We start from the raw sequence: 24,380 nt of genomic DNA, 5'->3' as shown, positions 1-24,380 counted from the left end.
GACGAGGCAAGTAGTTTTTAAAAAATCTTTGAATGCAGAATTACTAACTTTTAAAAATAAAATAAAGTCTTCTTTTAGTAAAATACCCTATCTGCGATATTTAAGGTACTTTCCCTTCATGTCTCATAACTTTGGGACGCCCTGTATTATATTTTTATTTTTGTTAAAATATTTTTCCTTTACCTCTCTGCTGGTACGATAAGGCTGTAATATACTTTACAGCCTTATGGTAGTATACTCAGATATGTACAGTTATTAATGACCTTAAGGGACACCTCAAACGTCGTCGAAGTTTTTATCAGCTGTAAAGAATAATCTGGAGTAAAATGTACGGCATCTGGTTTTTTTTGTTTATTTATATTTGTTACATATAAAATAACAATAATCTTTAAAAATATTACTCCCCATATTACTCTAGGAGCATTTGAAAAGTCATCTAAATTTCGGAAATTTCATATATTTTTTATCATAATATTTTTATTTGTTACCATTTATAATGAACGGCTATAATGTACAACGGTAATATTTAGTAACATTATGTAAAAAAACAAGTTGCCGTACATTATTCTATGATCTTACAGCAGTAAGAACTTGGTAAATCCTGAAATTTCGATAAATATTTAATTACACAAATATTAACTATAATATTTGGACGGCATAATTATAAAACATTATTGTCCGTGTTAAATAATATTTTGAACATGTTGCCGTACATTTTACAATGACCTTAGGGTATATGGGTGTAGGGGTAGGGTTCCGGCCCTTGGCTTTCGACCGCTCCGCTGGGAATATGTACGGCGTTTACGGGTAAAGTATCTGTATATGTGTCCAAAAGGAATCACACAAATGCCGTACAGTAATAAATGACCTATATTGCTTCTGCAACTGTCGTTGAATTAAAAATTTGCACCGACTTCCGGCACCATCACTTTTGTACGGCACTAGGTTTTTCGACATTTATTTTTAATCATCTATACACTTATAACAAAGCCGTACATTAATAATAATTAGTCGAAATTCCCCCATTGTACCTGAGAAAGTCCATTCACTCACGTACTCACATGTACCGCTCAGAAATGACGGCATAGTGCTCAGAGCTATTTTCAGATATAGTAACAGCCTTCTAAGCGTAATTCAGGTTGGGTCATTTCACAGGTATTTTTTGTTCATGGGCTTGTGGTCTATAAGGTCAACCCCTGCAGAGTTATGATTTATTTTGGTTTTTATATGAAAATTGACTTTTTTTTACTAATTCTTCTTAAAATTCAAAAATATCTACATCCTGTATCTTTCTCATAATATCCACTAGGTTGGTACTGATGAGTTCTTGCGTTAGACATACTATTTATAGTTGTTTATTGAGTGCATTGAAGATAATATTAAGTTATACGATATAATTTTTTTTCAAATCAAAACTTTTTGTTTATTTCGGACCCCACTGTGAAAAAAAATTACTCCACCGAAATTATAATAAAATAAATTATAATTATAACGCTCTAATATACATTAAAATTGATATTAGAGCGACTCATGGCCATGTGTAATACCTTTTCAGAATCCATATTAAATGCGCCAAAATTTGTAATACAAATATATAATAATAATAGTTTGTACTTTTCGGTAGAGTAATTTTTTTTCACAGTGGGGTCCGAAATAAACAAAAAGTTTTGATTTGAAAAAAAATTATATCGTATAACTTAATATTATCTTCAATGCACTCAATAAACAACTATAAATAGTATGTCTAACGCAAGAACTCATCAGTACCAATCTAGTGGATATTATGGAAATGATACAGAATGAAGATATTTTCGAATTTTAATAAGACTTAGTAACAAAAAGTCAATTTTTATATAAAAACCAAAATAAATCATATCTCTGCAGGGGTTGACCTTAGAGACCTCCCGTAGAACAATTTTTTGCCGCTGATGACCTCATCTATCCCCTATTTGCGTTTGATCCACGACTTTTTGGCCACCCTGTATACATACCCAAAATATATAAATAGAACAATAAACTAAAAATAAAATAGTGTTATGAAAAATAATAAAATAATTAATGTAAACTTGCTATATCAGACTATGCCATCAATGCCACATCTAGTAAAAAATCAAATTCGAACATCTGTTTTGCTTGGTTGACTAATCAAGTTTATTATGTCTACCCACATTTTTGGTGCTGTTTTATTTTGTTATTTTATATATGTACCTACATCTGTGCGCTCTAATTTCTAAATTTTAATCTTAGTTTTAAATATTGTTTCTCAGTAAGTGAATTATGTATGCAATTCTTATGAGAAATAAAGTTATTCTTAAACCTTAACCCCGTAGCCTCCCTTATCATTTATATTACCTGTTTTTATATGTACTATTAATATAATAAATAAAAATAAGTATACGGATTTCAGTGGTCCCGTCACTCCTCAAACACAGAACGCTTAGCCCTGACATCCGCTCTGCTCACTCTAGTGTTTGTGGTAGAAGTTCTCCTAAAGACCATAGCCTTTACGCCGCGTGGCTATTGGCAGAGTCGTCGCAATAGATACGACCTCCTTGTAACGGTTGCTGGGTGCATATGGATATTCATGCATTTTACACTTAAGGTACCTTTTTATTATTCGTAAAATTTGTGTGTATTTTAGAAAAAATAGATTGTCTCTTATTGACATAAATGTCAATAGTGTGTAAAGGTTATCCTTTACACATTTAAAGAAAACACTTTTTAACCGGATTAAAGCTATGTATTATTATAAATTTAGAATTAAATTAACTAAAAAAAACTAAATAACTTTTTAAATAATTACAAAAACTCTATAATTGTTCTAATCCTGTTAAGATGATGATGAAATTCACTAAAATATGTTACCTAGATAAATAATATTACGCTTTCCATTTTATAAATCGAGTTTTGAAAAGAAAAAAAAATTGAAACGAATGGTTTTCAAAAAACAAATGCACGAGCTGTAAAAAATTGAATTTGCTATTCCTAACCAAAGAGGACATATTTGAGGTAAAATTGGCCAGTAGGACACAACGCCAATTTCATATGTAAGAACTAATATATAATTAAAAAACAAAATCATTTTCTACCTATTATACAGAACGACCTATCCTACTTCGTGGGTTTCATGGTGGTGATACTGCGTTTCTTCACCATCACCGGCAAACACACCACCCTAAAGATGCTGATGCTCACCGTCGGTGTTAGCGTCTGTAAGAGTTTCTTCATCATCTTTGGCATGTTTCTGCTGGTCTTCTTCTATGCCTTAGCTGGAACTATTGTCTTTGGCAACGTCAAGTATGGAGAAGGTATCGGAAGGTTAGTTAGGCTTGAATATTTTTTTTTTTATATTAAAGGTCTTATAGAGAAGTCTAGTGCGGGGAATAATTTTCTAATAAGGAATTAATTTGTCCTAAACTTCCCAGGATAGTTAATGGCATATGTCTGACAATTGCTATATCAAGCTCGATCTATCTCATGCAAGGTGTTCATAAACATACTCACATATAATAAAACTTTTGGGGATTTTTTTTTGAAGTTATACTTCTTTTTCCGCGTTAGGGAAGAATGGTGAGAGTAAATTTTTACGATGCGCGCATCTAAACAACTAAAACGTCACAAAAAACCGACACCCTAAAGTTAGCATAGTCAACATTTTAAAATAAAAATGTCAATTTCTTACATTATGTAGAAATATTTTTTTTTTATATTTAAATAAACTTTATTTAACTAGATAATTCGTTATAATAAAACTTTCAATGTATTAAATACCTTTTTTCTATAAGGCGAAAGATAAAAAAATTATCTTGTTACGCCAAAGAAGTATAACTTCTAACGCGTGTACATAAGTAAACACACATGTTTTTTTATTTGTAATTACCGTATTATGACATTTCGAGTCGACATTCGGATCATTCTTAGAGCTAAGTGCTCTAAGAATGACCCGAATGTAACTTACAACGTGCGGAAATCATTTCTAAGTCGATATTATGAAGCACAGCTAATAATATTTTTAGTATTTTTGTTATCAAAAGGACTATATTTCAGACGAGCGAACTTCAACTCGCCAATTCACAGCGTGGCAATGCTCTTCCGTATAGTGACAGGCGAAGATTGGAACAAAATTATGCACGATTGCATGGTGGCGCCACCTTACTGCACACCCGCTGATAATTATTGGGAAACCGATTGTGGCAATTTCACGGCTTCATTGGCGTACTTCTGCACTTTTTACGTTATTATCACGTATATTGTCCTCAATTTGCTGGTCGGTAAGTGTCTAAGGGATGCAGGAACGACTTACCACTAGCTAATATGCTAATAAGCCTACACCCTCTGTCTTCTTTGCCGATGAGTATGGATGCCTACAAATTCAAATTTAATGACGTGGAATAAGTGATACATGTATCTTACGTTCCATAATAAACATATTTTATTTTTATTTTATGTCTGTGTGTCAAAACGTTTTTGACACAGAAGTCTTACGGTGCTTAGTTTTGACTGAATCTTAGTATGTTTTGCACTAACTTTCTCAGGCGCAATTCTTGCACCGCACTAACTCAAAATTTAAAAGTTGTGACAAATGACATTGACACTTCACACTTGACTGTTGTTTAATACATTGCATTGTTTATTATTATTTATAACACGTGTCATTTTTTGCAAGATTTAATTTGCATTTTTAAATTCCCGTGAATTTAATTCGTCGAATAAAGCATTTGACAATTTATAAATAATATTGCAACAGTCTTATTCAACTCAAAACATTTATACTCTTTATAAGCGTCGAATTCGTATTTTTATTAATAAATTATTTAATTTTTAATATTTACAGCTATTATAATGGAAAACTTCTCGTTATTTTATTCGAATGAGGAAGATGCATTGCTGTCATACGCCGATATTAGAAACTTCCAGAATACCTGGAACATTGTAGATGTACACCAAAAAGGCGTTATACCAGTGAGAAAAGTGAGTTTTTTCCGAATTTATGTTTATATAAATATCCTTAATAGAGATAAGTAATGTTCAAACTAATTTGTATAATAACAAACTTATACTACATTCATTTAATAATTCTTGTTAATTAAGTAATATGTTTTTTCTCATGAAAACGAAACAATATTGCTAATTTTTTTTAGTACTATAAATATAATTTTTATAAAGAGAGACGCTTTTAAAAGAAAAAATTAATAAAACATTTTTAAAGTATTAAAGGTAAATAAATGTTTGGTTAACGTGAGTTCTCTTTAAAAAACATTAAACGTAAACCAAAATGTATTATGTATTTGATGAATGTATTATTTTTCAACAGTTGTGGTCATGAAGTTATGTAAATAATATTTAAGTTTGATTTCAATAAAATGTGTTTTCACTTTTTTTTTTAGGTAAAGTTCATCCTTCGGTTACTAAAGGGTCGTTTAGAATGTGATACTCACAAGGAGCGACTCTTATTCAAATATATGTGCTACGAGCTCGAAAGGCTGCATAACGGGGAAGATGTTACCTTCCATGACGTCATCAAGTCAGTTTATATGTGTTTTCATTATATTAACAAAACTTATTTCTTAACTCTTATTCGTTAAAGTACAAAATTGCTCTTGAATTTATTCGTATGACTCATGTCACGTGATAATTTTTTATTTTTAATGTAATTAAGGCCGTAACTCACTATTTTTCTCTCTTTATAATAGCTTCTGAATATCAATTTTAGGTTTTGAAAATTAAAATGTTGACGTAATAAACGTAGATTTTTTTCGAATTATCTTACATTTTTTTTATTTATTTGCAGCATGTATACAATTTTAACAATATATCAAAAGTGTTAGTATATAGTAAACAATAATTAAAATTCTTAGTTTTGTTTACTGTTTAGTCCGAAGTATAGAAAAACTTCAAGTGTGAACTAAGGGTAACATTTAGTAGCGAAAATTAGCGGTACATCTCGTATATCGAAAACGTATTGAATGTCAAACCCGAAGTCCCATTTTGCGATGAGTCTCTTCTATATCTTGATATTTTAAACTAATTTCATTTATTCAGAGACAGAGTAAAATTTTATGAACATTCTATGTTAGTTTTTTGTTCCACAACTGAGCGTTTTTCAAGGCAGTTTTTGCCGCGCACCACCACTATGTGGAACCTGCAGTTACCCACTGAAGTATTTCCCAGCCAATTCGACTTAGGGTCCTTCAAGAAAAGAGCGTACCAATTCTTAAAAGGCCGGCAACGCACTCGCGAGCCCTCTGGCATTGAGAGTGTCCATGGGCGGCGGTATCACTTAACATCAGGTGAGCCTCCTGACCGTTTGCCCCCCGTTCTATAAAAAAAAAGTTTATTTCAAAAATTCATATTTTAGTATGTTGTCATATCGCACCGTGGACATTCGTAAATCTCTGCAAATGGAAGAGTTACTCGCAAGGGAGGAATTTGAGTTCCTTATAGAAGAAGAAGTCGCCAAGCAGACAATTCGCACTTGGCTGGAAGGCTGTCTAAAGAAGATACGAGCTAATACTAGCGTAAGAAACACTTTATATTTATTTATACACAAAAAATATTTACTATTCTTACAGTACCAATATGATAATGTCGAAAACAAAACAAAAAATGTCATTGTCATTGAAAATTATATTTCGTTATTACAAACTTTTTAACCAATGCGAATGGGTTTTAGTGGTTGGGAAGGGGTTTTAGTAATAATCAAGCCTTGATACGTTTTTATTCCTGAACATCGATCTAAGGGCATTATCATATCTATTATATACCAACGGATTTCGTGATTTGATTTCAACAAAACATTTGCAAAGATGAAATTCTTTACGGATAATTGTTATATATTATGTATTATCTTCTGGGTGTTGAGAGCAGAGCCTAGTAGCTTCAGCGTGCGACTCTCATCCTTGAGGTCGTAGGTTTGATCCCCGGCTGTGCACCAATGCATTTTTTTCTATTCTCATGCGCATTTCACATGAACAGTCGCTCGAACGGTGAAGGAAGACATCGTGAGGAAACCGGCTTGCCTTAGACCCAAAAAGTCGACGGCGTGTGTCAGGCACAGGAGGCTGATCAGGAGTTATTAGGTTGACAAATGATCAGAAATTTGAGTCCCAAGCCTAAAAAGGTTGTAGCGCCACAGATTTTTTTAACGTCTTACAGGTTTATGTATATGAATTTGCCAAAAAACAATTGTATTATTTCTTACATAACTTTTCAGAAACAACAAACAAGCCTCATAGCGGGTTTGCGCAAAACAAATGAACAATTGCTCGACTTACCAAACGAGAAGACTGAAAAGGAGAAGTCCGACACAGAAGCCCAAGTAAGTTTACGTAACCTTAATAGAGGCAAATGATTATTAAATGTTTTCTAAGACAAAAGATTTTTCAGGAAATAGCAACAAGCACCGGGCGAACAGAGATAACAGAGTCGACTTCCCAACCTATTATATCAAGTAAGTTACATTAATTCAATATGTCCTTGTAAAACTTCCAAATATTATATTTCTTATTTACGCACATAGTACTGAACCAAAACGTTGACGTTACAGGCTCAAGATTTATCCAATATTTGACTTTTAGAAAAAAAAAGCAATTATACAGTAATCTAAAAAAATAATAAATAAATATAAAATGGTTGAATGGCCACTAATTTTTTTTTAAGTACTTATTTATTTCTGATTTACACTACCACTGCGAGTTAATTAAATTATATACATAATTAATTCTAAATTGCCCGGAGGTTATAGGTTCGATCCATGACAGCCCACCAATAGACTGTGCGCAACTATCACTCCCTCGTACGTAAGGAAATCGTTAGAAAACTGGTATTCCTTAGACTCAAGTTGACGGTGGTGTTTCTGTGACACACGCCGTCAACTTGGGTTAAAAGCTGCGGTTTCCTAGAAAAGCGGTGCCGTTATCTAACGGCCGTAATGTAACGTTGGGTGACGTCACCCATACGTTGTCTATAAATAACATCGGAGTAGGTCTTCTAGAGAACGTTGAGTGTCACCGTAACGTCAAATAGCGGTGCTGTCATTTGCATGACGGCCATCATAACGGTGATAAACATTAGTTCAACGTTTTTCGCGTGTAGCGGTGCCCATATTTAATTAATACAATGACTTGGATGACCGAAAATAATGAACAAATAATTGATTTTGTTCAAAATCATGAAGCTTTGTACAATATCAAATCCAAAGAGAACAGACAAGCTCAGATGAAGCAAAATTTGTGGAACAAAATTGGAATTTCGCTTTTTTTTCGTCTTCTGATGACTCTTCATCATCCAAAAATACTAATAATGCTATGTCCAAATCGTCCATTTTTCACCAGTGCACGACCTAACGCTCGAGTGAGTACTGAGTGACTACGATTGAATACGGTCGCACTACTTTCTAGGAAACCACAGCTTGGCCACCGTAAAGACGGCCGTTATTAACAACCGTAAAATGACGACCGTTAGTTAACGGCACCTATGGGTGGCATTCAGAAATTAGACTGCTAAGATTTTTGGTTTTTTGTTTCTGAATTATACCCCTAGAGATAGTAGCGCTAGCTTTTTTATTATTATAGACATTGCAACATCACTGGATTCCCTACCTAAGCGGCCTTCAACTAAGAACCAATTAAAAAGAACTGGACTGCCCTCCGTTACTATACCGAGGTAAGTGTATGCCCACGGGAACTGTAATAAAAGCTATATTTAAACTCCCTTATTATTTATTAATACAGCGTATATAAAAATATACTAGACTATTCTAGAACTATGAACTTTAGTTTATGAACTTTGGACGTGATTGTGACTTGGGATAGTATTAAGAATACTCTTATATATGATAATAACAAAATTGTTTCTATTGGCTACAAAAATAAATAATATGTCTATATATATATAGACAAACAGCCATCTGTCATTCATGCAATCTGTTTGAAATTTATTTTATAAAAAACATTTTTATTTTTAATTTCTGTAAAAGTATACGCAAATAGATGAGACTTATAATTTTCATTTTATAGACCAGAAAGTCCTATCAAGAAGTACCTACAGCCAACGCTAAGTGATCCACATCCTGCTTTAAACAAGAAACCAACCCGTAAGTGTTTGCTAAATGAATACCGTTTTTATTCTGTTTATGTTTACGTGATGTAGGAAAGCTGGTGTTGAATTATAGAAATGTGTATTTCCCATTGAAGGCTTTGCGATTTAAAACAATAATTTAAGCCTAATTCATTTTTTTTTAATTCTTGGGAGACAAAGGCAACGTAAATCCGTGAGATTTATTGTGCTTAACTCAGGGATAACAAAAATCAAATAGTATTTTATCTATGTAGCAAAAAATTAATTTTAATATTTTCATAAACCAAGCATTTTTTTTTAGAATTAAAAAATTATTAATTATAGTAAAAAATCATTAATTTAAAATGATGAAATAATAGTAATAATAATTATTTACAGCGCCAGTAAAAAGCAATCGAAGCGGTGTATCAGTAATTGCAACTGGCTTAAGTGCGAGCACGTACCCTCGCGAACAAGCAGCTATCACGCACGTAGTATCGTGGTGGAGTAACGCACTAACTGATCGGAATATGCCGTGCGACTAGCGCCCGCGTATACGTCGCGTACGGACAAGGTCGCCCGCTGCATTAATGCATAGCGCTCGTGCGTTTTGAATTGATAGTTTCGAAGTGCTATCAACTAGAAATATTTCCAGTAAAAATGTTTGTTTAGCGGCTACACATCATTTTCAGCAAATAATTTTACCTACTTTTTACTGGATATTTTTGGTTGGTATCAGACCTAGATTTTATCAATTGTACTGTGGAATATAAGCATCAATTTGATCTATAGAGACAGATATAATATAACAGTTTAAAGTGATTTCGGAAGGACCTGGCGACCTTGTCGAGAAACGCGAGTGAAATCATAGGAATATCACAGGATAATGTGAATGATTTTTGTGATCTTGGAGACTTAGGGAAATGGCCATCTTTTGTTCATTTCTCTTTTATTTTAATAATTATATACTTCTTTTGAAAATGCGACTCTGCATTGAGATTTTCATTTTCCGATTGTCTACTAAAAGCATTAGATTGAATTCTACTGCAAATAAATAAGGAATTCATTAATAAATTTACATTGTCAGTACTTGGAACAGAGGAGTTTTCTTATAATGGGTTAACAATCACAACATTCCTGAAATAAGCTTATGCATACCAAGTCAGACCTGGCTTGTATGAAAAGAATCATGCAGTCTACTGGCGCACGCCTGCTCCCCCTATGTATTTCACTAAATATACAAGTAAGATAGATTTTTCAATTCAACTTTACTCCCAGTAAAGTTCGTCGTGTCGAGAGCCGCTTACAAAGGTTTTTGACTTCCAATATCAAAAGTATATCAGAGCGTCAGCTTTGGTGTGTATTGCCCAAATATTTAACATACATACTTTGTAGTAATGTATAAACAGTCTTATTATCCGTAGGTAGTGAAAAATATTTTGTATTTTGATTACGTGTGTGCCAAGGAGCGTTCCTAGATATTTTAGTAATTGTGTTACCACATTTCAAATTTTATTTTAAGAGGGATGTTCAGATAACCATTATAAGTCTGTGTCTTTAATAATATAGATAAGTATATACTATTTATTAATGTTGGGTATTAGTTGTGTGTAATTAAATGCTAATTCTGATGTACACATTTCGATTCTATTCGTCAATCAATGGTCAAACAATCTTTTTATACGTTTTTGTCCCTAAACATAATTATCGTAACAAACTCGGTACTATCTTGTACGTGGATTAACGTTTAATAATGGGCCGAGAGAGCCGAAAGCTATGTATTCATTTAGCAACACTTGAAGCGCATCACGTGACGCTCAATATCAACGTCGCACAACAGCGCGCGATGTTGTCATTTAACAAACAACATTACGCGCGTCACAGCACAGCACACAGCTCAATTTGTGTACGTCAGATTTAACATAACTGTGTCTGTAATAGTTGAGAGATAAAATAAAAAATATAAACAAATTCATGCTATTTTATTCAATACATTAGTTAAACTTATATTTTAACTTTCATTGTAAATAATGACACATACCAAGTGCAAATAATATAATAGTGGCTAATGTCAAAATAAGACACAGATATCGGGAGGAAATAGGATAGCAGAACAGTTTCGCGCGAAGTTTGAGGGATGTGGCGAAAGCGAGTACTGTGGTGATGTCTTCTTGCGATGTATCCTGATGTAAAAAAGGTCGCACACACAACTCGTGCCCGACGGATTGTGTGCGGTGACATTCCGCTGATAGTCTTGCTGCCTGAAAGAAACAATATTAATATATTATCTTTTTAGAAACTCTGCTTTATTGATTCACCTTTCATAGCCTAGCAATTTTTATTTTAATTATCTCGGATATTCTCTATTACATTTTTGTACAGGATTATTATTCAAATTATTTATTTTTGGAAAGCTGTGAAAAATCTAGAGAAAGCCTCCAATTTCATTAATAAGAATAATAAATATTAATGTTGTACCTGTATAAAAGGTACGACCACTGCCGAAATCCATAGGAGCTGATTCAAAATGCTTATTCCTGCTATTGGCTCCGTTCCCGTATCCACTTTGTCCAGGTCTAGTAACCACATGATGCCAGACACCGCCCATGAAGAGTTCACAATCGTAAATAAACAAACAGCCGGTGCTAGATCATCGTTTAGGTATTTTAGAAGCTTGCGAAATTCAGCTATTTCCTGTAAGGTATTTTTTTTTAAAGACAATTCACACCAATTGTCCTAGTCCCATGCTAAGCTGGTGAAGCTTGTGTAATGGGTACTAGGCAACGGATATACATACATATTATAGATAGATAGACATATAAATACATATTTAAACACCCAAGACCTAAAGACAACACCAAATGCTCATCACATAGATGTTCGTCTCAGCCGGGGATCGAACCCGGGACCCATGGATTCGTAGTCAGGGGTTCTAACCACTAGACCAATGAGTCGTCAATTTTACAATAGTTTTTCTTATTTAATAATCTTATACACAAATTAACGGAATTATACGTGCTGTATATATTCGTTTCACTGATAATTTAGATATTTTTTTAACAGCTTTGCGGAAATATATAATATGAGCTGATGTGATCACAAATAGAGAGATAAAAATATTGAAAAACGGTAATCAAGCTTATACTTGGAATACCTTGATTATTCAATCGTTGGCTTTGGGGATTTTCTTTGTTGATTGCATTGTTTTTGGGACAGAGCTTGTAAATAAAGACTTCGACCACATGTTATAAGTAATTTACTAATTTGTTCGAAATTTCTTTTGGTGATACTATACTTAACTAAATAATAATTAATGTTTACCCTCATCCAATTCAGCGGCGATATGGTGCGATTAAGTAAGCGTTCCCTTAGGAACATTAGGTGCGCTTGCAACAATTGAGCTTGCAGGCAGTAGCTCGTTATGACCGTTGCTTGAATCATATCATGGATCAATGTACATACTATAAGAAGTATTTTTAAAAAAAGCAACAACTCGTCGGAACTAAAAAATAAATAAATTCAGGTACCGCATTTATAAAATTCCGTATGTGCCGGATTAGCCATATAGCAAGAGTAGCAAATGTTACGGGCCTCGCGAATTTAGGGGCCCCGCGCTCCAACGCCTGTCTGGCCATAATAAAAAAAGTATTAATTTAGATAGGAGCGTTATATATCTTGCATACCTATAACGCGAAGTGCTTAGTCTATGCTTCCACATAAAAATAAACTCGACTTCGTAAAATTTAATCGTAAAAATAAATACGTATTTAATTTTATAACGTTAATTTTAAAATTTTAATCGATATATTTAGACTAGCTTGATATTTCTACCCTTCAAGCCGCCAGATTTTTACTTTACGAGTATAAAGGTATACATTTATTTTGCGAGTTTACGTAGCTGACATCGTGCCTTTCAAATCGATTTTAAGTGTTTCGAGGAAACTGGCGAACTATTTAAATTTCCACTGTGGTTGGTTGATTTATTATAAAATATAGATTCATTTTATAAGTGAATACAGCTGACCTTTTTTTCTTTCGAGATTATTAAAAGCAAGTAGTGTGTTTCCCAAACTTAGATATTGCCTTGCGCATTGCATTTACTTGTCTCTCATGATCACTGATTTCAATTAATTTCAATATTAAATGGTATTATAAAATGAATTAAGGAACTCGATCTGCCAAAAACGTCTTAATCATCTCACTTTACTCAATATAGAGAATGATTTGCTTGAAGAAGTCGATATTGATAGTGTTATCTCTAAATTTGCCCATATTAAACCCAGAAAAGTTTATTTGAAACAGATTTGTTTTATTAAATACCCTTAACTTAAAAATCTAATGCAACCCATAGGCCATAGGCAGAATTTGCTACAGGCCCCGCGCTGGCTTAATCCGGCACTGTCATTTGAATATATACATAAAAAAAACATAAGAAAACTTCAATTTCGCGTTTAAAACACAATCTGGTACAAAAAACTTATCAAGATGAAGAGCACGCGAGATCTCGGTTTTCACCGGTCTTGCTTGTTAATGGACTTAAAACTTGTAAAATCCATAAAGTTTATGATTACTGATGATTTAAATACTAAAACCAAATGTTTTCAGAGTTTACTATGAAAGGCCGACAACGCACCGACTAAAAATGGGTGGTGCTTTTTGGGCGGCTCCTTTTTATTCTATAAAAAAAAATCTTTCAGCTTTATTTCTTTTTGTGTCCTCTACTAATTGTGATGAGTGTTTATATACAAATAGTTAAAACTAACCTGTTTTCCATCCATCTAAACATAATAGTTCCCTTTGCCATCATGAGGTTTACGGAGCACAATGAGACACACATCCAAAGGACACTTAAACTAATAAAGAACCAAAGCATTCGCAGCAATTTCTTTGGTTTTGTTGTCGGTGTTCCTTGAGGGGCGTACGACGATAAGAGGAACACCTATATATAAAACTATATTTTAATTTCTGTTAATCGCTTACATAGAAACAAATCATTACGCATCTACGTATCATCAGCGTACTGGTTAAGAGGGAATCTAATGCATTTCAATTCTAAGTAACCAGAATTCAAAACAGAACCAAATTCAATTCAATAAGAACCGAGTGTGTTTCGGCAAATGAGGTAAAAACGCCTGCACTGTATTGTTACAGCACAGTTTATTTTATTTCCTTAAAACGAAAGTCTCGAAATATTCATTCAATATGTCCGTTGTTCTATCTGTGTTATATAGGATCACACTCAACACTGCAACAGTATTTAAGATTGAATATAATTATTACGATGTGCAGGAAGTCAAGTTTTTATTCGTCTTCAAAAAACTTTAGGAGGATAAATTCGATGTGTATTGTAATAATAACTAATTTCAATTCTCTATAAATTAAAATGCGTTCTACTTTATTGAGAATAAAAGCTCACCCTCTCCATAAGATTTTGCAATTGTTCATTATCAGATATCCTGAAGAGATAAAGTGCATACAGGAATCCTAAGAAGTGCAACACACTGGGCCCAATATAAGTAAATGTGATGTTGCCGTAACATACTTGTCTGTACGCATCATATTCCAACGAGGAAGATAATGCTAACGGCACTAGTTTGTAACAAAATCCCCTGTCTCTTCTGTAAACAAAAAATATAATACGTTATTAACTGGCTACTCGCTAGGTAACTTACTACCTGTGGTAACTCGTAAGCGTAACTCAACTTACGTGTTCTCCAATAAAACAATTATTTGTAAGACATAAAAGTCTAGTACGCAAGATTTTCAAGAAACACCGAAATAACATAGAACTCAGATTCGTTAAATTGTAAAGTAATACACGCGTTATTAAACATAAGTTTTCTTAAACTTACTAAAAGCCTCGAGGCATCTATTTTCTCTCATCTCGTTTGACGTTGCTAATGAAAAATGGGAGAAATCATTTTGTTAACCAAGCGTTTGTTTATGAATCTGGCATTTTGTAAATAAGTGGCCTCAGACTTGACGATTTGTCTTGCACCAACGATAGTCAATAGGCGAACAAACAAAGGAAGCGTCCATTTTAGCAAAACTTAATGTAGATATTGTTAAATTAGTTCATGTAACTTTCAAACTGAGTATTTTACTAAATTATTGCTGTTATTTCTGGCTTTTTTTCTTAACAATGTTCTCATATTTTACCTAAAACATGCCATATATTGCAATATATATCCTAAGCACATAAACACTGCCACTTGTGCTGAATGGAAGTGTGAGAAGCAGATGGCGCATCTTGAGGAGTTCGACGTATCAGCCACCGGCCGCAGGCCCATAACCGTTAATAGTTTAAGGTATGGTACTAATATCTGAAACGTGAGAAAATATGTCAGTGCATTATTTTAAAACACACACAGCTAATTAAAACAACTTTTCACCCATCTTAAAATATTTATCCAAATTTACAACACTTTCAAGACTTTATTACATATAGGAAATAGAATATTTAATGCTAATTGTCAGAATATAGTTTTCAGTATCAGAGTATAATTGGTAGCAGCAGAGGTATATATACGTGTGTTCAAGCTATTTTAAGTACATATATGTAAACTAACATAATAGAAATTCAATTCTAAGTAAAAAAAGACTAGATAAATTTTCATTCAAACGCACATGATATCCTCGAGTTTTAAGGTAGGTAGACACCAAAGCCTACCTTTATAAACGATGAAAGGGAAGATACTTGGATCTTGCCTCATACCTTGTTTACGGGAATAGGGCAACGGGATTTCAAATACTTATGTTTACAATTGACATACAATGAAGAAATAAGTACTATGTGTATACTTCAAATCTACACATATAACTAAATAAATATTACTCACTTTTGATTTACAATAGTGTAATATAGCTGAAGTACTCATATAATCTGTTTCTGGTGATTCTGTTATTTCCCCTATCTGTAATGACAAATATTATAATAAGACTAAGTAGGTACTATGCATTAAAAAATAAACTACTGGATCAGGAACTATATGAAATGCACTCAGCCAGGTGTTATATACATATTTAATTTTAAATGATATTATTATATATACCATCATACCTTGCGTAGGGTGCAATTACCTGCAACCATATAGTGTGATTTAATTTGTTTTTTTTTGTGAAATTGATTGCAAATAAGGCTAGTTTAGACTGAAACATACGTAAAAAATAATACAAATAATATCCCTTCACGCACATTTATGCATTTGACACGTATCTGATCCACTATACGTATCACATTTTATTTAGTACAGCTGTAAGAATCCACGTACCTCGACACTGTTCCCGTCAACGCTAGATCTCACGGACCTCTCCATCGCTGGCACAAGTTTCTCGTTGCCCAGTACATGGCTGTCCAGGAGATCGCTAGCTGCATGAGCGATTAAACTCACATTATCCACTTTATTACCCATATCTATACATTAATTGCTTTTGAACACATTATTCAAACAATAACATCTTAATGATACAATATATTTCCGCTAAGTATTATTTTTAATATACTCGAACGTAGTCTACTTACAGCTACTGTAAGATCCATTGTCTCGTTGCATTGTGTTGTCAATGCACCTCGAATTAATAAAACTGGCACTTACATCCTCATACCGTCATAATTTTATAATATGTATTTTTGACTCAATATTCACGGAATGTTTTGCTTAGCGAATGTCAATAAACTGCATTTTAGTGCGACTTTTTGTTGTTGTACATACTGCTTTCAATTTTAAAGTTTATCAGAAATAAAAAACATTTTTGATCTTTTAATAGATCTTTCAGTTTATAATTATACAACTTTTGCTTCTGGTTATTTTAAGATTCTTTAAATTCCATATGAACTTACTTATTATCACCGGAATAGAAACATATAATAGACAGGCAAAATACGTCTTTTGGCGTAAGCGTCCATGGGCGGCGGGTATCAACTAATATCAGATGAGGTCACAGCCCTTTTTTGTTTCAAAAAAATCCACTACGACTGTTAATTGAATACGTAGGTATTGTATAATAACGTAATAAAATCATTTGTTTGTGTCCTAATTAATATTTTTAAAACCAAAGGTTTCAAGTTCATGTTGAACTATGATACCCTTTAAGATGATAAGACACAATGCAGTTTTAAACTCTTTTCTCAATACTAACATAACGTTTTAAAAATAAAATACAAATTTTCTTTATAAATTGTATTTATGTGTATAGTTTGTAAAAAAAAACTAGTTGAATTTCTGTAAAAGACAGGACATCACGGTTTTAGAATAAAAATCATTTTATAGGCGTCGTTTCTGTAGCCTTAATTTCAAGGTAAACTATTGTTATAATTCACTTGCTTTTACTTACTTAACTTAAATTAATATTTAAAAATAACGTCATGAGGCCTTGCACACAAATAACCAACACATATAAATTAAATATTTTATTATCGTTTCTTTTTAAGAAATCCTGTTCTTCTGACCAACCGTTTTCTTTCTTCATAATGCTTCTTCATATTCTTCTGATTATTATCTGTCTTCTTTCCTCTCATGACAAACTTCATCTCTCTATTGCCTCCAATTCCAGAGAAAATGGTGGCGCCCTCTTTACCCAATCTTTCACCTAAACTTTTGTTGCTGACTTTCATTATGTTCATTATGTTACCATTTTTGGGTGGCGCACTCAATTCATACATTTTGTCTTCTCCACTTTCTTCTATATCCTGCTTTTTGTGTCTTATTATTTTATGTTGCTTCTTTACTTCTTTCACCCAGGTGCGGTCCTCGTCAGAACTGTCTCCACTGGTGTCGTAAAATTCTTGGTCAGAGTCACCTTCCTCGTCGTCACCTTCAATCTAAATAAGAGGAATACATTTTTAAAATGGATTTCAGATTCTTTAGATCAGGCAAATAAAATGCTCTTTATGTATTTTCCGTTATGTATTAATTCAAAGAAAGCAGAAGAAATTTTAAATTTATATTATTTTTTAAAAACACTTTTTCAAATTTCTACATAGTTAGTATTTTTGTGCATGGTAACACTATTATACAACTTCTTAATATACCATACTCCATAATTTGTGGGTTTTAAATTTTATAAACACTCGAACAAAACCTTAAATTAAAGGAATATTTAGCTGCATTTTGTATTCATTAGAAATTTTTGACATAGATTAAATGAAAAAAAAAACCCACCCATTCCTTCCACATACAATATAAAATAAACTTACCTGCATAGGTTCCGCTTCTGGTTTATTCTTGGGCTTGCTCTTGCCAAGGCGGGACAGAACTGGGTTCAACAGACGGTACTCCTCAGCGTCTTTGTCAACTTCAAACTCAGGGTTTTCAAACATAGCCTGCCAAAATACATGCATTTAATTATAGATCGGATTTGCGAATGAACTTTATTTCTAATTGCACGACCGTAGTCAAACCACAGGTCTGTTAACTATTTAGAGGCTAATCTTACGAGATTTTTATTGTATAAACTCACTGAAAAAAGAAAGTAAAAAGAGAAGACGCTCACAAGAAATGTGGGAAGATAAAATAAAAGAGATTGGAAAATAGTTGCGAAAATGAGACAATTAGAAGAATTTGGAGGAGACCTTCACGCCGTCGGAGGGCGTGTACTTATATTAAATTATATAATTACATAAAGTTATATATAAAGGCCTTTTTTATTTACTTATAAACTCACTGTAATATTTGGTATTCATGAGTAATTATTTTTACGGGCGACTTTATGAGGGCACTAAAATATACTTTTAGTAATTCATATTGCGAGACGAAATATCGAGGTAATTTTAGTCAGAAAAACTTTACTAACTTTACAGGCAATAGAAATAACATAAGTTGGCTAATGTATTTCCATTTATTATAAGTTAAATGATTATTAACGTATAATATTAATTATTATTATTTGAAAAATAGAGTAAAGAACTGTATTTCAATATTAACACAAAATTAAGGGCGAAGACCTGCCACAGAGAAGAGCAAAAAATTTCGTACAAGCTAAGAATATTCATATGTTCTATATATAATTAGCTGTGCCTCGCGATGTCAACAACATCTAATATAGATTAAAAAAAAACAAATACAATAAAAAATCCAACCTTAAATCTGTCATCTTTAAGCAAATTGGCAGTTTGCTTCTTCTTAGGTCTGTCATCATCGAGTAAGCGCGAAGCGAGATCTCGGTTGACTTTCGGCAAATTATCATCAACTTTGAGCCTCGAAGGCCTCTCTTGTTCAATTTTCTCCCTGATTTTACGTTTCTTATACTCTTCGAAGGCAAATGGATCTGCTATTGATTTCGCACGTTTATACAATCGCACGTCGACGAAATATCTAAAATTGAATAAAAATATTCAGTAGATGTTTTATAACTTTAACAGTAATTACTAAATAATAATAAAAAATAGTTATAAAATAATAACACATTTATAGGGAATTAAGCGCGTTTGATTAGTAATGAAGCGAAACACCACTATAGTTTTAATATTTAAGTAATTACCAAATGTACGGAATATTTTCATGTGGGTGTTAATATAACTGCAGAAATTTGTTTGCCTCATTGAGGGATTAAAATCCAAAATCCAAAATGGTGGTTTATGGGTTTTAGACTCGGATTTGAGGATTTATTTAATTGATGTTTTCGCTTATAGTGGATAAATTTTTGTGGTTTTCCACATGCCAATCTCCGATGTGCATTCATTGCGCGGAAATAAAAATTGTTGACAGGGTTAGAAACCACTATTAGTACAGTAAATATAAAAGTACTTACCCATGCATGTAAGCCCTTAAAAGATTTGTGCCAAGAAGATGATCAAGACCCAAAGACTCGAGCTCCTGTTTTGTAACAAACTTGTAATCATCATAAACTGTTTGGGAGGCCGAGCTCTCCATTTCCTCAGTCAAATTATCTAAGAACGCACACCATTTGGGGGCAGGACCTGAAATAAAATGTAAAAAAAAAACATTATAGAATGTCATATTATCTACTTTTTATGTAGTTTTTACATAATTTTCCTAATTAATATTTTGTATTTTTTTCATTAATTTTATTAAAAGTGTTTTCTTCTAAATATAAGTCATAAGTAACGTAATTTACTAGGCTTTTCTTTTTTTAATAATTATAAAAAAAATATGATCATATGATCCTTTTTAATATGAATTTGCAAATGTCCTGTTCAAGTGAGTATAAAAATTGAATGTGTTAAATTCTTAAGGAGTCGGGTATATTGTTAGGTTTAGGCTTTGAAATAGATATCATTGAGCCCTGCCAAATGTCATATACAAAAATTTGTATAATTAGATAAAATTTGTGACTTTCTAGAATATGGGCCCAAGAATATAACTATGTAGAAATAAGAAAGTTTTTAGAAAACTCTCATGATTAACGTGAAATACATTAAACTAACCTAGTGATGGCACATAGTATATTTGCATTTTCTGATCCTCCATTGCCATCATACAAAGTCCTGTGTTTGGTATAATACAAAGATCATTGAAATCCACAGATGACTCAATATTTGTATACTGCTTGCCCTGAATCATAAAACCAAACAACATATAAAGGGCATTGTCTTCAGGGAATTTATCATACTGTGTTAATATTGTTTTTAGTTTAAGGTTATACTTTGAGATTCTATTAATAGATCAATTAAAGAATCTATGATAAATTAGATTATTTGCAAGAGTACCACACTGAGAAGGTGATCATAACAAATTTAGTCTCTTAAAATGTTAATGCTATTGCCAGGAAGTTGATATTTAAAAATACTACTTACTGTATTTTTATCCCATATCTTAACAACATTAGCGTCCATAGAATACACATAATTCATCTGCTTATGAAATTCTACTTGCTTAATAGGCATTTCATTCATGTGGTCCTTAACAAGAAGAGGTTTACTAGATCTTATATCATATAAAAGTACATGTCCTGATGAAGTACCAACACCCATTTGTAGAGCACCATTAAATTTTAAGGCTGTTATGGAGGGTATGGTTGAATTTCTGAAATAAAATTTATTAAGTATTTTTAATCTACCTGAACTAGGTTGTATGTGCTTGCTCACACGCTCAAATGTATGTATGATGATTTATATTTGGTCTGTGTACCAAAAACAAAGCATAGTAACAATATATAGTGTGTTTGAAGAATCATATCCAATGGGATAATAATCAGTGAACATATGTATTAACATTTAACAATAATCATTAAATACCACATGAATTGATTACACTTATGAAATTTTGTAAAATGTGGTTTGTAACTTAGACTAAAAGAAATATAATAATTATTTATATTATACCTATAGGCAGCATCAGAACAGTGTAAAGCACAGTCAAGTATGCCTTGGCGAGATTTTGTGCGGGGATCCCATGCTTCCACATGGCCACCTTCAGTTCCAAAGACTAAGAGACCATGCTCCTCATTTACACTACAGCAGTTAATTTCCATTGCCTTTGTCACATATGGTGCCAAAAATTGACCAAGTTCCAAATTCAACCTGTACACTTGCTAGAAATTTAAATAAATCTATAAATATTAATTCTAATAAAATTTTAGAAGTTAATCTTTGACATGTACTTACACTTGAGGCTCCAACAACAACAAGATCACATGAGGGTTTATGATATGTCATATCTCTTCCAAAATGTGGCACCCTTAACCTATAGTGTCTTCCATGACCTACATGAAACTCGACATAACGGTCACATTGTAGAAAAACAATCTAAAAGTAAAACAAACATATATGTATATGTTATAAGTAACATAATAAGAATAAAAAATTACAATAGAAATAATACATATAGTTAAAACTTATTATATGCACTTACTACATACCTTTGTATAATCTTCACTAAGAATTTCAAAAGTAACAACTTCAGAATCTAAGCATCTCTCAAATTTTAAGGATAAATTATTTACATCATAACATTTGACTCTGGGTTTGTAAATGCCTGTAGCCATAATATACTGACCATCTTTAGATGCCCGTATACTTGTACTCACACCTGGCATATCAAACTCCTGTATTAGTTCGATTCTTCTTCGTAGATCAACATTCTTCTTTAACAGTGCACGTTTCTTTCTCTCTGTTAACCACTGGAATGAGTTATAGGTTAAGAAAATGTCCTTTTAATTTTCGGAATACAAATTGTTCAAATAATAAGCATTTTTCATAAATATCATTGAAAAAGGATCATTAAGTTGTCATTAAAACTTACATCAGGTAAAGATTTTCCCGCACTAAGATTGTAAATCTTCACATTGTCAATATCGGAAACCTGCATTTTGTTAATGTTTGTGCCTTTATATTTACTATTTTAAAACAGTCACATATTATGTTTTAAATAATCAAAAATATTAATTATTGTTCCTGAAATTTTGATTCAAGTTATATATTTTAACTTAAAAACAAGTAACAACACCACATGTTTTTATTTTTTACTTTTTATTTCAGACTCGCATGTTGTCTGTCGCACTTCAGTGATCAGTCTTCAGTCTTCACCTTTGCCACTTGTCAGTTGCCAGTTATCATTTATTATTAAAGTCGTGTCAAAATATTTTCAATTATTGTGAAAAACTCACTTTAAGACATAGATAGAGTATATAACCATAATCCGTCTACGTTTTAAGAGTGGACTAGAATTTTTCAACCTTAACACATAATATATACGTATATCTAGATGTATATTATACATATTTGGAATAAATAAAAAAGTAAATAGTTTTATGAAAATAATAATTAACCACAGCTGCACTTATTCACATGTCAGACAAATGGAAAGTTGACATCTAATATTTCTATGCCATCAATTCCTCTATCTGCAATATTCAATAGCATAATTTGAAATTTCATAAGACATAACCTATTCAAAAGTTCAAAACACATTTTAATCGAAATAATGCATAAAATAAATATGTGGTAATTCTAGTCTAAGTTAGAAGTTTAGATACTTATGGTTCTTAATTTATGAATTGTGGCATAAACAAGGGTATATTATTCATAAGAAGGGAATATTGTATATACACAATAACATAACCATGGCTATGAAAAAACTAACTTTACCGAAATCGGTACTAGACATGAAGTTTATGAAAAAATCTAAAGAAAGAATAGAAAATTCCAAGGACCATGATAACTTATATTCAGGCGTTATAACGAATAACATGAAGCAAGCATCTGGAAATTACATTGCGGAATCTAGTTTCATCTATTGTACAGATTTGTTGGAAGGTAGACTATCTTTTAAGGGTATGAATCCAGAGATTGAGCGACTAATGGAACAAGAGAAACCTAAAGAAAAGGATGGCGATATGCAAAAAGATGTATCTGATGAAGTTTTAGCTAAAACAATGGAGAAGTTTAATAAAAGAAAGAGGCCATTTAGTCCAAGCAAATATAACTATATTAAAAAGAGAAAATAATTTGTACACAACATGAAGAACTTGGAACGAAATCTTATAGATCAAGCAACTACTATTAGAAAGTAGTAGTATATCAGTTATGATTTAATGTTGTTTTTAATAATTTAAAAATAAAAAAATTCTTACTTAATCATATTGGTAACCATGTACATTTACTGTTACAACCAGTTCCCAAGGAAAACTTAAGAAACATCATACCATTACCCCTCATGCTTCACATGAAACAAAATTTCAAATTAGTAATGTATCAAATACTTAGCATCAATGGGGAAAATAGAACCATGCATTAACAATATAGTAAGAACAAAACAGAAACTCAGTCAATCAAATCATTGTAAAGGCATGACCAATCATGTTTATGACACGGATTACTGTGTGCACTCACCTTACATTAATATATGTATATTATGTGCTTTTGCTCCTCATATATTATAAGACTCAACGGTTTGGATTTAGAATTACATATGTAAGTGTCTCAGGGGACCTTGATTGAACACCTCCAAGTGATTTTTGCTGCCGGAGTTGTGTCTAAGTATTAAAAAAAATATTTAAAATTTTGTGTAATGTATTGAAATTCGTAAACAAACCGTAAATTTTCTACTTTTCTATTGGTGAATAGAGATGAGACATTCTGCATAAAAAATCGTTTTTTTAATTAAACAATTGAAAAATCGATTTAAAAAAAATAATCGATTTTTTTTTATTTATAGTCTGTTTTACCCCTAGAGCAGCGCTTCCAGATTCACTGTAATTACAGTAGATTTACTGTATTTTAGACTTTTCTACTGTATACTGTAATGATAAAATACAGTGTATGAAAATACTGTATTTAATTTCCGTTCATATTAATTATCAAATTAATCAAATTTAATACGTTTTACGTATTACAAAATACGAAATATAAATTTGCAAGCTAA

The 24,380-nt window shown here is 32.2% G+C and overlaps 3 protein-coding genes across 6 annotated transcripts in view; 1 reads left to right on the top strand and 2 right to left on the bottom strand.

Annotated features, from left to right (window-relative positions):
* Positions 1 to 10,149, top strand: part of LOC125056555 (sodium leak channel NALCN) — a 34,729-nt gene extending 24,580 nt beyond the window's left edge. For both annotated transcript variants that reach the window (XM_047659710.1, XM_047659709.1), the window contains exons 25-35: positions 2,408 to 2,602; positions 3,101 to 3,318; positions 4,048 to 4,271; positions 4,835 to 4,971; positions 5,388 to 5,524; positions 6,359 to 6,518; positions 7,214 to 7,318; positions 7,387 to 7,450; positions 8,574 to 8,664; positions 9,018 to 9,094; positions 9,457 to 10,149. In XM_047659710.1, the coding sequence (XP_047515666.1) occupies positions 2,408 to 2,602; positions 3,101 to 3,318; positions 4,048 to 4,271; positions 4,835 to 4,971; positions 5,388 to 5,524; positions 6,359 to 6,518; positions 7,214 to 7,318; positions 7,387 to 7,450; positions 8,574 to 8,664; positions 9,018 to 9,094; positions 9,457 to 9,602 (1,554 nt within the window). In that variant the 3' untranslated portion in view covers positions 9,603 to 10,149. The remainder of the gene's footprint in view (positions 1 to 2,407; positions 2,603 to 3,100; positions 3,319 to 4,047; positions 4,272 to 4,834; positions 4,972 to 5,387; positions 5,525 to 6,358; positions 6,519 to 7,213; positions 7,319 to 7,386; positions 7,451 to 8,573; positions 8,665 to 9,017; positions 9,095 to 9,456) is intronic.
* Positions 10,150 to 11,024: 875 nt separating this feature from the next.
* LOC125056560 lies at positions 11,025 to 16,843 on the bottom strand. Of its 3 annotated transcripts, none has more exons than XM_047659714.1 (9): positions 16,580 to 16,843; positions 16,329 to 16,471; positions 15,897 to 15,971; positions 15,217 to 15,380; positions 14,474 to 14,675; positions 13,821 to 13,996; positions 12,379 to 12,559; positions 11,536 to 11,751; positions 11,025 to 11,318 (listed from the first exon to the last, which is right to left on the bottom strand). In XM_047659714.1, the coding sequence occupies exons 1-9, from the start codon at positions 16,608 to 16,610 to the stop codon at positions 11,076 to 11,078; spliced, it is 1,431 nt and encodes a 476-aa protein (XP_047515670.1). In that variant the 5' UTR covers positions 16,611 to 16,843; the 3' UTR covers positions 11,025 to 11,075. The 3 variants fall into 3 exon arrangements, with proteins under 3 accessions (XP_047515670.1, XP_047515672.1, XP_047515671.1); XM_047659716.1 differs by having other exon boundaries at positions 16,329 to 16,426; positions 16,580 to 16,833; XM_047659715.1 differs by lacking the exon at positions 16,580 to 16,843 and having other exon boundaries at positions 16,329 to 16,569.
* Positions 16,844 to 17,454: 611 nt separating this feature from the next.
* Positions 17,455 to 22,464, bottom strand: LOC125056558 (nucleolar protein 10). The gene is made up of 10 exons (XM_047659712.1): positions 22,260 to 22,464; positions 21,877 to 22,137; positions 21,623 to 21,763; positions 21,341 to 21,549; positions 20,813 to 21,041; positions 20,444 to 20,570; positions 19,807 to 19,975; positions 19,136 to 19,370; positions 18,254 to 18,379; positions 17,455 to 17,878 (listed from the first exon to the last, which is right to left on the bottom strand). Exons 1-10 carry the CDS (start codon positions 22,323 to 22,325, stop codon positions 17,471 to 17,473), a joined length of 1,971 nt encoding a protein of 656 aa, XP_047515668.1. The 5' UTR covers positions 22,326 to 22,464; the 3' UTR covers positions 17,455 to 17,470.
* Between the last annotated feature and the right edge of the window lie 1,916 nt (positions 22,465 to 24,380).

Source organism: Pieris napi, chromosome 15, assembly GCF_905475465.1.
Source record: "Pieris napi chromosome 15, ilPieNapi1.2, whole genome shotgun sequence".
NCBI classification, from domain to species: domain Eukaryota; kingdom Metazoa; phylum Arthropoda; class Insecta; order Lepidoptera; family Pieridae; genus Pieris; species Pieris napi.
This window is presented reverse-complemented; position numbering and strand designations above follow the sequence as displayed.